This window comes from Jaculus jaculus, chromosome 6 (assembly GCF_020740685.1).
Source record: "Jaculus jaculus isolate mJacJac1 chromosome 6, mJacJac1.mat.Y.cur, whole genome shotgun sequence".
In the NCBI taxonomy this organism is placed as follows: Eukaryota; Metazoa; Chordata; class Mammalia; order Rodentia; family Dipodidae; genus Jaculus; species Jaculus jaculus.
In genome coordinates this window covers 158,779,420-158,794,266 of record NC_059107.1, presented here as the reverse complement: position 1 = coordinate 158,794,266, position 14,847 = coordinate 158,779,420, and the positions used below count along the sequence as shown (strand labels likewise).

The 14,847-nt window shown below is 47.0% G+C and overlaps 1 protein-coding gene and 1 non-coding gene across 2 annotated transcripts in view; both read right to left on the bottom strand.

The window, feature by feature from the left end:
* The window catches only part of Aco2 (aconitase 2), a 38,375-nt gene that overhangs the window by 16,771 nt on the left and 6,757 nt on the right, over positions 1-14,847 (bottom strand). The window contains exons 2-3 of the mRNA XM_045152386.1: positions 5,958-6,094; positions 2,717-2,975 (exon numbers count right to left, since the gene is read on the bottom strand). Coding sequence (XP_045008321.1) covers positions 2,717-2,975; positions 5,958-6,094 — 396 coding nt within the window. The remainder of the gene's footprint in view (positions 1-2,716; positions 2,976-5,957; positions 6,095-14,847) is intronic.
* On the bottom strand, positions 14,616-14,746 carry LOC123461945. The gene has a single exon (XR_006637990.1). It is a non-coding gene; the product is annotated as a small nucleolar RNA SNORA58 (small nucleolar RNA).

Below are 14,847 nucleotides of genomic sequence, written 5' to 3'. Positions count from 1 at the left end.
ACTTAGGTGTTCTGAATGCTAGCTCCCCAGCTGCTGGCAATTTGGAATTAAAGCCTCCTGGAGGCAGTGTATTATTGGGGGCGGGCTTAAGGGTATTAAGGCCAGCTTCCTCTTGCCAGTTTAGCATACTCTCCTGTTGCTATTGTTCACCTGATGCTGGCCACGAGATGATGTCCAGCTCATGCCACCGTTTTCCTCTGCCATCATGGAGCTTCCCCTCAAGTCTGTAAGCCAAAATAAACTCCCTTTTCTCACAAGCTGCTGTGGGTCAGATGTTTTCTGCCAGCAATGTGAAATTGACTGCAACAATTACATAATCTCCAGGTGGCCTCAAACTCACAATGCCATCCATTCTTAAACCTGAATGTCCCCTCCAATACTTTTGTTGAACCTTAAAAGAAGTGGGGCCTTTAAAGGGGATAAGGCTGTGAACACATTAACATTTTATCTGGATCAGTTATCCTGAGAGTGGGTTTCTGATAAATGGACTAAGTTCTGCCTGACTTTCCCATCTCCTCCCTGCTTGCTTGCCCTTCTGCCTATTACAGTACAACACAAAGACCCTCACCAGATGTCTTAGACTTCCCAGCCTCTAAAACTGACAGCTAAAAAGTTCTATAGCATGTAATTTTCCAGTCTGTGGTATCTTGTTACAGCAGCAAACAGCCCAAAACAAGCCCTTTCTTGACTCCTAGGATGGTGGAAACAGCCCTTCCTATAGACCTCAAGGCCCTGTCTGCCTCTGCCTCTGCTCTGCCTCCTACACAGAGGACCTCAGGACTCCTTTTTTTTTTTAAAAAAAAAAAAATATTATTTATTTATGATTTGACTCAGAAAAACAGGTAGACAAAGAGAGTGAGTACGGGTGTGGCAGGGCCTCCTGCCACTGCAAATGAACTCCAGACACATGTGCCACTTTGTGCATCTGGGTCCTGGGGAATTGAACGCAGGTTGTTCCAAATCCAGGCTGTCAGGCTTTGTAAGAAAGTGTCTTTAGCCGCTGAGCCACCTCTTCAGCACACTATTCTGTTTTGAATGTTCTTCTTCCAGGTATCTGTTTCGGTCTCAACTTGCAGTCACATGTTCAAAGAAGCTGGATCTTTGACCCTTGCCCCTTCCCTAAGACTGACTGACTGTCTTTCTTTCTCCCCCCACCCCACACTGTCCCCCTAGGCTCCCGGCCTCAGCAGCTCCCAGCCCTGGTAAGGCATGTAACATGACGGTTCTCTTTGCTGCTAACATGGAAGCCACCAATCAGCAGGCAGAACTTGAGTGGAAACAGCCACTGTGTACCCAGGACACTATGTGTGGGTGAGGGAGGGAAGAAAGTGCTCGAATGGGAAGACTGCCCTGAGTGTTTCCCAAGGATCTAAGAGGCCTGTGAGCCAAGGTGACCTTGGGAGCCAGAGCACTTTCAATCACATGCTCCATTCTGTGCCAGCTAGGTTGCAGAACTGCCAGCATTCAACTCCTGCCAATAACCCTCCCGCCAAGGGGCACGCACTCCCACTGCACAGGGCAGAGGACAGGGAAGCCCAGAGCTGGGAAGCAGAAGACCAGGGCCAAGAGCAGCACACAGAGGTACAACTCACTGTGGCTGGGAGAAGAAGCAGGGATTGGATTTTACAAGATTCTAAAAACAGTTTAAGTGGGGCTGAAGAGATGGCTTAGCAGTTAAGCGCTTGCCTGTGAAGCCTAAGGACCCTGGTTCGAGGCTCGGTTCCCCAGGTCCCACGTTAGCCAGGGGCGCACGTGTCTGGAGTTCGTTTGCAGAGGCTGGAAGCCCTGGCGCGCCCATACTCTCTCTCTCCCTCTATCTGTCCTTCTCTCTGTCTGCCGCTCTCAAATAAATAAATAAAAAATGAACAACAACAACAAAAAGGTGTGTGCCATCACACCCGTCTTTAAAAACAGTTTAAGTGGCAGCTTCAATGGCACACAGCCACTTTTCCAGTTACACAAAATTCCCACAAGAAAGCCCCCCACCCCCCTACCCCCAGAGCAGGCTGTCAGCATGAGAGGCCTGGAGCAGGAGCAGGAGCAGGAGTTGTTTCTTGCAGTTGTGAGACTTAACTATGGGTGCAACTACACATCACCCTCTAGTCTTTCTCCTTGGAAGGTCCTCAGGTCAGAGGAGAACAGGGGAGAGCTCATGACTGTGGGCGAAGATGTGTGCAGAGGACAGCAGGCTGCTGCGGTCGTAAGAAGTCCGCCTGCCCCTCCCAGGGCACCAGCACCAGCACCTTTGGCCTGCAGCACTCATGGGACAGCAAGTGGACATCTACTCTAAGACTGAAGACAGCTGTTCTTTCTTCAGGCAGTCTCTTTATTTTAAAGCATCCTAACATTTCACAATGGTCATATATTATTTCTAGTATTAGAAAAGAAAAGAGCCAAAGCAAGTTTTAAAACTAGGCTATACCACAGGACTGGGATACAGCTCAACAAGTTTTAAAACCAGGCTATACCACAGGACTGGGATACAGCTCAGTGGTCGAATGCTTGCCTAGCAGGCATGAGGCTGAGGTTCTGGGTTCCATCCCAGTCCCCAGTACTCCCCTCCCACCCGCGCCACACCACACCACGTTCACATGATTAAATCAAGCAGCTCATGACAATTTGGAAGCAGAACTATGTGGATAGTCACAGTGTGAGGGCTTTACCTCTCTTAATCATGTCATACCACCCACATGCCCCATTGCCACCTTGGGCTCACCTTGGCCCGACGCAGATCTTTCTCACCCCCAACCTGGGCCTCGATCAGATGGTCACAGTGGATGGTGGATGGCACAGCCACCTTGGGTAGCCCGCTGCTGATGAACTGTAACATGGCCATTTGGGCTGTGGCATCCTGCATGGCCACTCGGTCAGGCCTTAGCCGCAGGTATGTCTTGCCCCGCTCAATCTCCTGGTTGACTGGATCATCCAAGTGTCCATAAACAATCTTCTCTGAGAGGGTCAGGGGCCGGTTTAATCTGTGTGCAGAAGAGAGAAGGAAGCCTGATCACAGCTTCATGGTTCAGGCCTACCACAGCCTCTCCCTTGAAGTACTCACTCGTGGCGACCCAACAGTGAGCAGGGAGAGGGGAGTTTGTACACAGATCTTGAATTTCACTCAGGTGCCAATGAACTAGTCCTGTTCCCTGTGGCATCTCTAGCAGATAGCAGTGCCTGGTATTTAATGAATACTTCAGAATTGCTTAAAGAATAGGTAAGTGTCAACTCCGTAAGAGAGAGGCCAGGCATAGTAGTAGCCACACCTGTAATCCCAGTGCTCCTGAGGCAAAGGCAGTTTAGGATCATCCTCAGCTATATGGTGAGTGAGAGGCAGGTGGGACTATATGAGACTGTTCTCAAATGACCAAAAAAAAAAAAAAAGATAGGATTGGGTTTTTTCAAAGGATATTTATGCTTTTACACTATGCTAATCTAGTATCTGATAAGAGCCCAACAGGCGTATATTTCAGTATCTAACATTCATTGTACTTTTGTCATCTAATAAAGCAACCAGAGGAAACAGGCTCAGCAGAGAAATGTTCACAGTTCAAGACCACAGCTTGAATCTTGCCCTGGATCCCATTACCTCTTTGGAGACCCTTTCTCCTGTGCCTCAGCCACACTGAGAGACAAAGGGACAACGCCAGCATCTTCACACAACCTGCTGCCCTCTCCATGCACAACTTTTGTTTCTTTCAAGGTAGGGTTTCATTCTAGCTCAGGCTGACCTGGAATTCACTATGTAGTCTCAGGGTGGTGTTGAACTCAGGGCAATCCTCCTACCTCTGCCTTCCAAGAGTGGGATTAAAGGTGTGTGCCACCACACGGCTGAAATCTTCCTTCTTAAGTCTGAGATTCAGATGATAAAGGAGACAACTATACACATAGCTTTTGGTCATCCCAAGGTGGCATGTTTGCCATTATCAAGGTTAAATGTTGTGTATATATTTCTGTTAACTCTGCTAATGTCTCATCTGCTTTACAAGACCTACATGAACAGATTCAGACCATGTTAGACATTACTATGCCATTCGTTGAACAGTTCTGGGAGAAGAACTCAGCTCACAGTCAGAAGGTCATGAGACAATCTAACTCCATCTACCAGGGTTCCCTTGAGTGCTCTTCAAGGCATGAAAGTCTACAAGAATGGAATCCCTAAAGGTCTCCAGTTTGCTGTGCACCCACTTTCCCTTAACTGCTCCCTTGTATTCTTCCTCCCAAACACTTTCTTCCAGGACTGTCTTCTTGCACTCTACCAATACTCTTTTGGAGTCTCTTAGATAATCCCACTGGAGAAGTTTCCCAGATGCCATACCCTTCTACCTCACTCAGCTTGAAGAAAGCTCTGATTTCCTAAAGGCAGTTAGGATTACTTCTTGGGGGGGAGGGGGATTGAGGCAGTTAGGGTGACTGGGCCCCCAAAAGTAAAGGCAGGAATGTCCTTAAGTCTGCTCTTGCAGTCTCTACTTTGCTAGATCAGAGACGCTGTCTTCTCTTTTTCTCTTAACTCAAGGAGTTCCCTAGATCTGTTTTTCCACAAACAACCTGAGCCCTTCCTGGGAGGGAGTTCCCCTTTCCTAGAATTTAAATCTGATCCTAACATTCTGGTTAGTTATGTCACGGATGGCCTCTGCATGAGCCAGCTTCTAGCACAGTCCAATCAGCATTCACTCTGGCTCACCTGAGTCTGAAGGTAAAACCTACCACAGAAAGGTTATAAATAGACCCTTATCAGAGGCTAGGGCTCTCCTGACTGCCTGTTCATCACTGTGGGACCTTCCATAAAATGTTTTTTTTTTTAAAAAATGCCAAAGTCACTCAGCGGGGGGGTGGGGGAGGAAGTAAATGGATTATGAACAAAATATATTTTGTACATGTATGAAAATTATCAACAAAAACAGGTTTAAAAGAATGCTAGTGCTGGAGAGATGGCTTAGCGGTTAAGGCACTTGCCTGCAAAACCTAAGGACCCAGGTTCAATTCTCCAGGTCCCATGTAAGCCAGATGCACAAGGTGGCACATGTGTTTGGAGTTCCTTTGCAGTAGCAAGAGAAGCCCTGGCATGCCCATTTTCTCTCTCTCTCCACCCTCCCTCCCTCCTGTCTCTAATAAATAACTAAATAAAAATAACTTAAAAAAGCATGCTAGAGGGCTGGAGAGATAGCTTAGTGGTTAAGCACTTGCCTGTAAAGCCTAAGGACCCCGGCTCGAGGCTTGATTCCCCAGGACCCACGTTAGCCAGATGCACAAGGGGGCGCATGGGTCTGGAATTCGTTTGCAGTGGCTGGAGGCCCTGGCATGCCCATTCTCTCTCTTTCTCTACCTGCCTCTTCCCCTCTCTGTCACTCTCAAAAAAACAAATAAAAATGAACAACAACAACAAAAAAAGCATGCTAGAAGCAATGCTGGCTTCAGTGTGGCTCCCACTCAGCAAGTGTAGGGTCTTACACACGTAGTCGCCTGGTCTGACACTCCTACTGCCTCTACTTCCCACACTGTGATTGCAGGGGTACATGCTTGGCCTTCCAGCTCTCTTTTGTGCATCTCTGTGCATGTGTATACCATGTGTATGTACATGTGGGCATGCATGTACTCAGACAGGCAAGCACACTGTATGCGCAAGTAAGTGTGGAAGCCAAAGGACAGCTCTGCGTGTTGTCCTCAGGTGCAGTATGAACCGACTATTGAGACAGATGTGCTAGCTCGTTGGCCTGATCACCCTGGTTAGGCTACACTGGCCAGCCGACCAACGAGCTCCAGGGATCCCAGCCTCCTGCTAACAGATTCTTCCTGGCAAGGGGGTAGAAGTTTCACCAACAAACCAGAAAGGCTTTCCTCTGTCCAGTGCTTTGTACTCTGAGTACACAATCCTTCCACCGTCACTGGCCCTGCCCAGGCCTCCTGCACAGGCATGGGCAGTGCAGGACTCTGGACCCACCCGCTCCCACCAGTAACCTTACCGTTGACGAACAATGTTAATGTTCTTCTCTAGCAGGTCATAGCGGATGTACTCATTGGGTTCAAAGTGACTCATGGCCACCTTGGCCCGTTGGCACAGGACTGAGGCCACATGGTACTGCCGCACACCCAGGGCTTTCTGCAAAAAGGAAGAAAATGGCACTGTCAATAGATTTTTCAAGAGTCTAAAGTACAGGAAAGTACGGTGAAAAAAAAATCAAAGAATTAGGCCAGGCGTGGTGGCACACACCTTTAATCCCAGCACCAGGGAGGCAGAGGTTGGAGGATTGCCATGAGATCGAGGCCACTGTAAAACTACATAGTGAATTCCAGATCAGCCTGGGCTAGAGTGAGACTCTACCTCGAAAAATCGAAAAACAAAAGAATTCAGAGTATGGGGCTGGAGAGACGGCTTAATGGTTAAGGTGCAGTTAAGGTGCTTGCCTGTAAAGGCTCACGGCCAGAATTCAATTCACCAGTACCTACGTAAGGCCAGATGCACAGTGTATGCATCTGGAGTTCATTTGCAGCAGCTTGGGGCCCTGGCATGCTCGTTCTCTCCATATCTTTTCCCTCTCTCTCTACACTTGCAAAAAAGTAAATAAAAAATATATTTTAAGGGCTGGAGAGATAGCTTAGCAGTTAAGGCACTTGCCTGAAAAGCCAAAGGACTAAGGTTCAATTCCCCAGTACCCACTCATATAAAGCCATATGCACAAGGTGGCACATGCATCTGGAGTTCCTATGCAGTAGCCGAAGGCCCTGGTGCACCCATTCTCTCAATCTCTCTCCCTGCCTTTCTCTCTTAAATAATTTTTTTAAAAAGTGGGCTAGAAAGATGGCTTAGTGGTTAAGGCATTTACCTGCAAGGCCTAAGGACTCTGGTTTGATAGCCTAGGACTCAAGAAAGCCAGATGCACAAGTGGGCACATGTACCTGGAATTCATTTGCCAGTGGCTGGAGGTCCTGGCACACCCATTCTCTCTCTTTCTCAAATAAATTAAGAGATGCTGCCTAACCTCTTGAACATGTGAGAGACTTGTAGACATCTAGTGAACAGAGCATGGTAAGTGATGCTGTGTGACTTTTGATAAAATGATAGCTTCTGCCTGTCCTCCTCTATGCCATGGACTGATCTAGGAAAGACAATCAACAAATTGTTAAGACATGTAAGCAGGGCTGGGAAAATAGATCAGTGAGTAAAATGCTTGCCTGTGTATCATACTGAGTACCTAGGTTAAAAAAAATACAGGTGCAGGCTGGAGAGATGGCTCAGCTGTTAAGGCACTTGCCTGCCAAGCTGAACAAACTGGGTTAGGTTCCCCAGCACCCATATAAAGCCAGATGCATAAAGTGGTGCATGCATCTGAATTTGTTTTCAGTGGCTAGAGGCCCTGGTGCACCTAGTCTTTCTTCTCTCATTCCTCTCTCTCTGCTTACCAAAAAAAAAAAAAAAAAAAAAAAACAGCAGCAGCAGCTAGTTAGTATATGCAAGAGAGAATGGGCATGCCATGGCTTTCAGCCACTACAAACAAACCACAGATGTGTGTGTCCCCTTGTGCATCTAGCTTTTGTGGGTCCTGGGGAGTTGAACCTGGGTCCTTAGGCTTTGCAAGCAAGCACCTTATCCGCTAAGCCATCTCTCCAGCCTCTTAGTCTAGATTTTTGTTTAATCAGTATGATGGTCCTAACTGAGTAATTCAGTTAGGAAATAACATATGGAAAGCTGAGGTAGGATGATCACCATGAGTTCAAGGCCAGCCTAAAGCTATAAAGAGTTCCAAGACAACCTGAGCTGAGTGAGACTTCCTCCTCAAACAACAAAAATAAATAAAATAAAAATAACATAAATCCAGGCATGGTACCACAGGTGTTTAACCTCAGCACTCAGGAGGCAGAGGGAATTGAACCCAGGATGACAGGCTTTGCAAGCAAATACCTTTAACCTGTGAGCTATCTTCCTAGCCCACTATTAAAAAAAAAGGTTGAGGGCTGGAGAGATGGGTTAGCGGTTAAGCGCTTGCCTGTGAAGCCGAAGGACCCCAGTTCGAGGCTTGCTTCCCCAGGTCCCACGTTAGCCAGATGCACAAGGGGGCGCACACGTCTGGAGTTCGTTTGCAAAGGCTGGAAGCCCTGGCGCGCCCATTCTCTCTCTCTCTCCCTCCATGTGTCTTTCTCTCTGTGTCTGTCGCTCTCAAATAAATAAATTAAAAAAAAAAAAAGTTGAAAAGCCGGGCGTGGCGGCGCACACCTTTAATCCCAGCACTCGGGAGGCAGAGGTAGGAGGATTGCTGTGAGTTCAAGGCCACCCTAAGACTACATAGTGAATTCCAGGTCAGCCTGAGCCAGAGTGAGACTCTACCTCGAAAAACCAAAATAATAATAATAATAATAATAATAATAATGTTAATTTGAAAATATTATAGGAAATCATCCCAAAATCTATTGTAGTTTCAAAAGACTTTGTCTCAAATCCAAAATGGAAAGAGAGGTCTAACATATCAAAGGTTGTCCTCTGACTTCCACATGTGCCCTGTGGCACGCATGCCTCCCCAACAAAACCCCATGTTCAAGAGGCAACACAGCCCAAGGAACAGAACCAACAACTAGTCCGCGCTGCACCTGCCACTCCTACCACACCTGGCTGTCCAGTCGGGTTACACTACGGCCTGCTGGGGAGCCACCTGTCAGTGGGCAATGACACTCAGAGCAAACCCAGGAACCGAAGGCAGCTGAGCTGCCCAAACAGACCTGTCTCCTGGAGGAGGCATTTGCTTCAGCAAGGAACAGAGAGTCACTAGGCACCTAGATACCTGCCAGAGGACACTGTGGGAATGCTCCAAGGCAAGTGTCAAGTCACAGAAGCAGCACCCATTGTAGATCTTAGAATCTCAGCTTCCTGAGCTTTGGGACCTCAAGACTTTTGATCTGAGCCTCAATTTCCTCTTCTGTAACAGAGGAAAAGCAGCAGAGACTATGTGAGGATTGTAAAGAATGCGGTTTATAAACACAGAAAGGTCTAGAAGGATAAACACAACATTTCTGTGGATGGGGGAGCAGGGAAGAGCAGGCAGAGAACTTTTAGGACTACATTGTATTACACTAGGAGAACATATACAAAATGCAGAAGTCCATAGGTTCCTTCAGTATAAGCTGCTATGCCTCAGTCCTTTGAGAATGAGCTGCTGCTGCTATAGCCACAGCTAGAGAAAGGACCATGGGCTGTTTTCCCACCATTCCTCCATTCTCCTTTCCTAGACATCAAAGACCAGGGCCTCAGATCAGGTCCCAAACAACAGCACATCTCAGAATGGAAATGGAGCTGTCTATCCACTGCATATGTGAAAGCCTAACCCGACCCACTCAGCCTCTGTCGCCTGTCTCACTACCTCATGACAGCTCCCCTCACAAGATAGTTGCAGAGGCTTAGATGGGGCCAGAACCCCTGGTTCTTCTGACCATGTCCTTACAGCCTGACGCTCAGAGCTATTATTAGCAACTAACTGCTCAGTCCTTCCTGGGAGAGAAGCCTTAAGGGAGCTCCTTTTAGGCAGGCAACACAGGGTGGGCCTGTCAGTTAACACTCCCAGAGAAGCATCTTCCCAAACCTCCACTGTGGCTTCAAACAATTTTTCTCCTGCCCCTGGTGGTAGGCAACACCAGACACTCCTCATAAGAATCCCAAGCTTAACAATCTCCTCCTGCCGGCAGGCAATCAACTATCTTGGTTGCTATGCAACTGGCAGGAACAAAAGTGGTATAGTCCTTTCAGAGGCTTGGAAAAGGGGCAAAGAATGATGTCCCCCCAACATTACAACCTCTAAATGGATACCCAAAGTGGCAGGGGCTCCTTTAAGAAGCTTGCTGATAGATTCACTCATCTGTAGAATTCTCTTTTGTTGCTGACTCTAGCAACAGACTGCGCATGCTGTGTGCAGCATACAAATCCCGAGCTCTGTTCTGGCCCTGGAGAGGAGGCAGCGGTTCTGCACCACCACTTGAGAAAGCTCCCCAGACAGCCTGTGAGCTCAGCCAAGGACAGAGCTGCCCCTGTGGAACCCACGCCTCTGCCTTGCTGGTATCTGGGGCAGAAGGCAGTAACAGCCCCACAGTGACACACGCTGAACTGGGCTGGGGCCAACTGAACTGTGTCCCCACATCCAGCCTACTATACAGAGATCTGGCTTCTACTCCCTATCCCCCCCACCCCAGGGCTCTGAGGAAAGACTGGCTGAGCGGTTAAAAAGCTGCCCCAGTTCTGTAGTCTAGCATGTCTGCATCCAATATCTGCATCGGCTGTGTGCTGGCTGTGACACCAGATGAGCCATTTAAACTCTTTGGGTCTCAATTTCATCATGAAAACAGGCTGGCAATACTTGTATCTTCATGTTGCCTTGAAGGACAAATGGGGCAAGACTGGCAGAAGACGCTCCGAGACTGGGGAAAGGTGTGAACTCAGGTGTGGGGCAGCTGCTGCAGTTCTTGTTTGCCAGGCCTTTGCTGGCAGCTCCATCATCAGCTGCAGCAACTGGCAGCACGTAGACCAAACGTGCACATCTGCGGGCCAGAGGGCCGAGTCTGTACTGAGGACCCCAGCGAGCAGGAACAACAAAACGCCCAGCAGAAAGTGAGGGGCCCAGCAATGGGGATGGGATTTATACTAACTCCTGAGGGGGATGTAGTTCAATTGGTACTGTGCTTATCTAACATAAGACCTGGATTTGATCCCTAGCATCATTAACACTGGTCGTGGTCAGGAGTGCACAGCACTGCAGTATCTCTACCACACCTTCCAAGGCTCAGGGTCTAATACAGAAGAGGTGGTGGAAAGAATGTAAGAGCCAAAGGAAGGGTAGGACTCCTTACAACGTGCTCCTTCAGACGCAATATGGCCTGGATATCCATGACCTCACAGTGCCTGACACTACCTACAAAAGACCAACATAATAGGAGGAAAAGATAATGACATCAAAATAAAAGAGAGACTGATTGAGAGGGGGAAGGGATATGATGGAGAGTGGCATTTCAAAGGGGAAAGTGGGGGAAGGGAGGGCATTATCATGGCATATTGTTTACAATCATGGAAGTTGTTAATAAAAAAAATTTTTTTGAAAAGGAAAAAAAAAAAAACTGGTCATGGTGGCACATGCCTATAACCTCAGCACGTGAGAGGTAGAGGAAGGAGGATCAGAAGTTCAGGGACAACTCCAGATACTGATTCTTCAATGCCCAAAGAACTTAAACTCCTAATCAGAAATGGTCTATATCCTGGGTAGAAGTAGAAATATTCCTCCTGGACCTAAATTCATCAAATGCCCAGGCTTTAGAATGTAGCAATGCAAATACACAAACTTAATTGTATGTATGTATGTATGTATGTATATAAAGATTTTTTGTTGGTTGGTTTTTCGAGGTAGGGTCTCACTCTAGCTCAGGTTGACCTGGAATTCACTCTGTAGTCTCAGGGTGGCCTTGAACTCATAGTGATCTACCTACCTCTACCTCTCCAGTTCTGGGATTAAAGGCGTGTGCCACCATGACGGGCCCACAAACAATTTTAGAACTCACTTCCTCAATACTGTCCTCCTACTTGTAGAATGAAATACAGAACCAGAGCTGGAAAGATTGCTCAGCAGTCATAGGGTTTGCCTGCAAAGACCAATAGTTTGATTCTCCAGTACCTACGTAAAGCCAGATGCAAAGTGGCACATGAATATGGAGATCATCTGCAATACCTAGAGGACCTGGTGCTAATTTAGATTCATTCTTTCATATTATCTCTCTCCTTCCTCCCTTCTCCTGTCTCTGCTTGCAAATAAATAAAAATATCTTGAGCCAGGTGTGGTAGCAGAGGTAGGAGGATCACTGTAAGTTCGAGACCAGCCTGAGACTACAGAGTGAGTTCCAGGTCAGCCTGGGCCTGAGTGAGACCCTACCTTGAAAAACAAAACAAAAATTTTATTATTTTTATTTTTATTTATTTGAGAGAGATAGAGCATCAGGGAGGGAGGGCGGGAGAGGAAAGGAGGGAGGGAGAATATGGGAGTGCCGGGGCATCTAGCCACTGCAAATGAATTCCAGACGCATGTGCCACCTTGTGCATCAGGTTTATGTGGGTATCGGGAAATCGAACCTGGGTCCTTTGGTTTTGCAGACAAATGCCTTAACCACTAAGCCATCTATCTCTCCAGCACCTCCTCCCCCCCAAAAACACAACAACAACAACAAAAACACAAGGCGAGGCATGGAAACTGAGGTAGGAAGCTTGCTGTTAATTCGAGGCCAGCCTGAGACTAATTCCAGGTCAGCTTGGGCTAGAGCAAGACCCTACTTCGAAACACACACACATATATATCCATCCCCCCCCCCCAAACCAATGGATTCATTTCTGCTTCATCCCAAAGCTCTCTGAGCAGCCCCAAAAAGCTCTTCATAAACTACCAGGGAGATGGGGAGTAGGGGAGAAACACAAGCACTTTCCTAGAAGTAGTCTATTTTTTTCCCCCCTATTGTACTGCTAGGGATGAAACCCAGTCTTTGTGCATGCTAGGCAAGCTCTCTACCACCAAGATGCACCTCAAGCCCTGCTACCTCAGCGTCCAAAGTGCTGGGATTAAAAACATGCGCCACCATACCCAGCATTTTAAACTTTTTTTGTTGAGACACACACACATTTTTTTCAAGGTAGTGTCTCACTCTAGCCCAGGCTGACCTGGAATTCACTACTATGTAGTCTTAGGCTGGCCTTGAACTCACAGTGATCCTATTACCTCTGCCTCCCAAGACCAAGGAGGCTATCATTTTTATACTGCTTTTTTTTATTTTTGGTAGTGCTGAGGGTTAAACCCAGGGTCTTTCTTGCACATGTTAGGCTAAGCATTCTGCCCATGAGCATCCTCATCCCCAGAGCCTTTTGTTTTTCTTTTTTCTTGTTAAACTTGGGATGGAAATCGGGCCTTACACATGCTAGGCAATTATTCTACTACTGGCATGGCGGTGCAAGCCTGTAACTTCAGCTATTGGGGAGGCTGAGGGAGGATTCCAAGTTCAAGGCCTTCCAACAGTTCCTTTCCTCCTTCTACCTGAGAGGCCCAGAGGACACCAATGCCCTAAAAAATGGAAGCTGGGAAAGAGACATGTTAAGGAAAGCTGGAACCAGCCAAGACTCAGAACTCATTTAAAGTACTTCCCAGTGTCTGTCATGGTGGAAACCAACTGCCCTCCAATTGGACTGGAGGCCTACTCCATGGGAGGGAATACATCCCTGATACTGAAAACTTAAAACAGGGGTAGTCATGCGCCCTAGGGGTGTAACGTCTGCTGCTGTCTGGATAAATGTATATACTATGCTTATCAAACTGCCCAGTAAGCACTTCTCTTAATCTTTATACCCTTATATTAACACTACTCTCACTCTGGGTAGAGAATCTCTTTTCAGATGGCAGTGACCTTGGGACGACTCAGAAGGTATGCTGGAAAGAAGCAACTGGAGTACTGAGTAACATCTCGATCACACCTTCCAAGGCTCAGGGCCTAATGCGGAAGAGGTGGAAAGAATTTAAGAGCCAAAGGAAGGGTAGGACTCCTTACAATGTGCTCCCTCCTGACATAAAATGACCTGGATATCCATGACCTCATAGTTCCTGACACTACCTACACAAGACCCTAATAGAGGAGGAAACGATAATGACATCAAAATAAGAGACTGATTGAGGTGGGGAGGGGATATGATAGAGCATGGAATTTCAAAGGGGAAATTGGGGGAAGGGAGGGTATTACCATGGGATATTTTTTATAATTATGGAATGTTAATAAAAATTGAGGAAAAAAAAAGAAAAAAAGAAATAAAATAAAGTACTTCCCAGGGCAGGAGAGATGGCTCAGCGGTTAAGGGAGCTTACTTGTAAAGCCAGGCAGTAGGCAATCAATAAACATTCTAGGAACAATTGCTTTGCATGGCAATGCTGTGCCCAAGTAATCCTCAAGATGGTATGACCTTTGCCTAAATTTGACATTTTAAGTTTGTTCACTAATTTACTCACAAAGTCACTTGATTTAAATCAATGGCTGGCCTAGTAAGACAACACAGAAAACATACAATCAGAATAACCTGTTTGAGAGCCGGGCGTGATGGCTCACCCCTTTAATCACAGCACTAGGGAGGCAGAAGTAGGAGGATCACTGTGAGTTCAAAGCTGCCCTGAGACTACATAGTGAATTCCACATCAGCAGGGGCTAAAATGAAACCCTACCTCAAAAAAAGAAAAAAAAAACTGTTTAATATTCAAAGTTTTTTTTTAAAAACATGGCACTTTTCCATTTCTTTTTTTCTAGAACAGAAATCAAAGAGCAGAGATTAAATTTCACTCATTCTCCAATATAAAAATCACAAAAGGGCTGGAGAGATGGCTTAGCGGTTAAGCGCTTGCCTGTGAAGCCTAAGGACCCCGGTTCGAGGCTCGGTTCCCCAGGTCCCACGTTAGCCAGATGCACAAGGGGGCGCACGCGTCTGGAGTTCGTTTGCAGAGGCTGGAAGCCCTGGCGCGCCCATTCTCTCTGTCTCCCTCTATCTGTCTGTCTCTCTGTGTCTGTCGCTCTCAAATAAATAAGTAAAAAATTTAAAAAAATATGTACTTAAAAATCACAAAAAGGAAGCAAGAGAATGTTGGAGTACTGCAGTTTATCCAGTCACTGAATAAGCTGGTTAACATTTGCAGAGACCGATTTCTCTTGCACACACTGTCCCCCCTGCCTGACTATAAGCAGCCAAGCAAGGTCTACGGGTATGCCAACTTTTTTGTTCCTTAAGGTGGGTGCTGGGGATTGAACTCTGGTCCTCAGGCTCCAAACCCTAACATGGTATTTTGTAGAAAACCTCTGCTGAGGACGTTC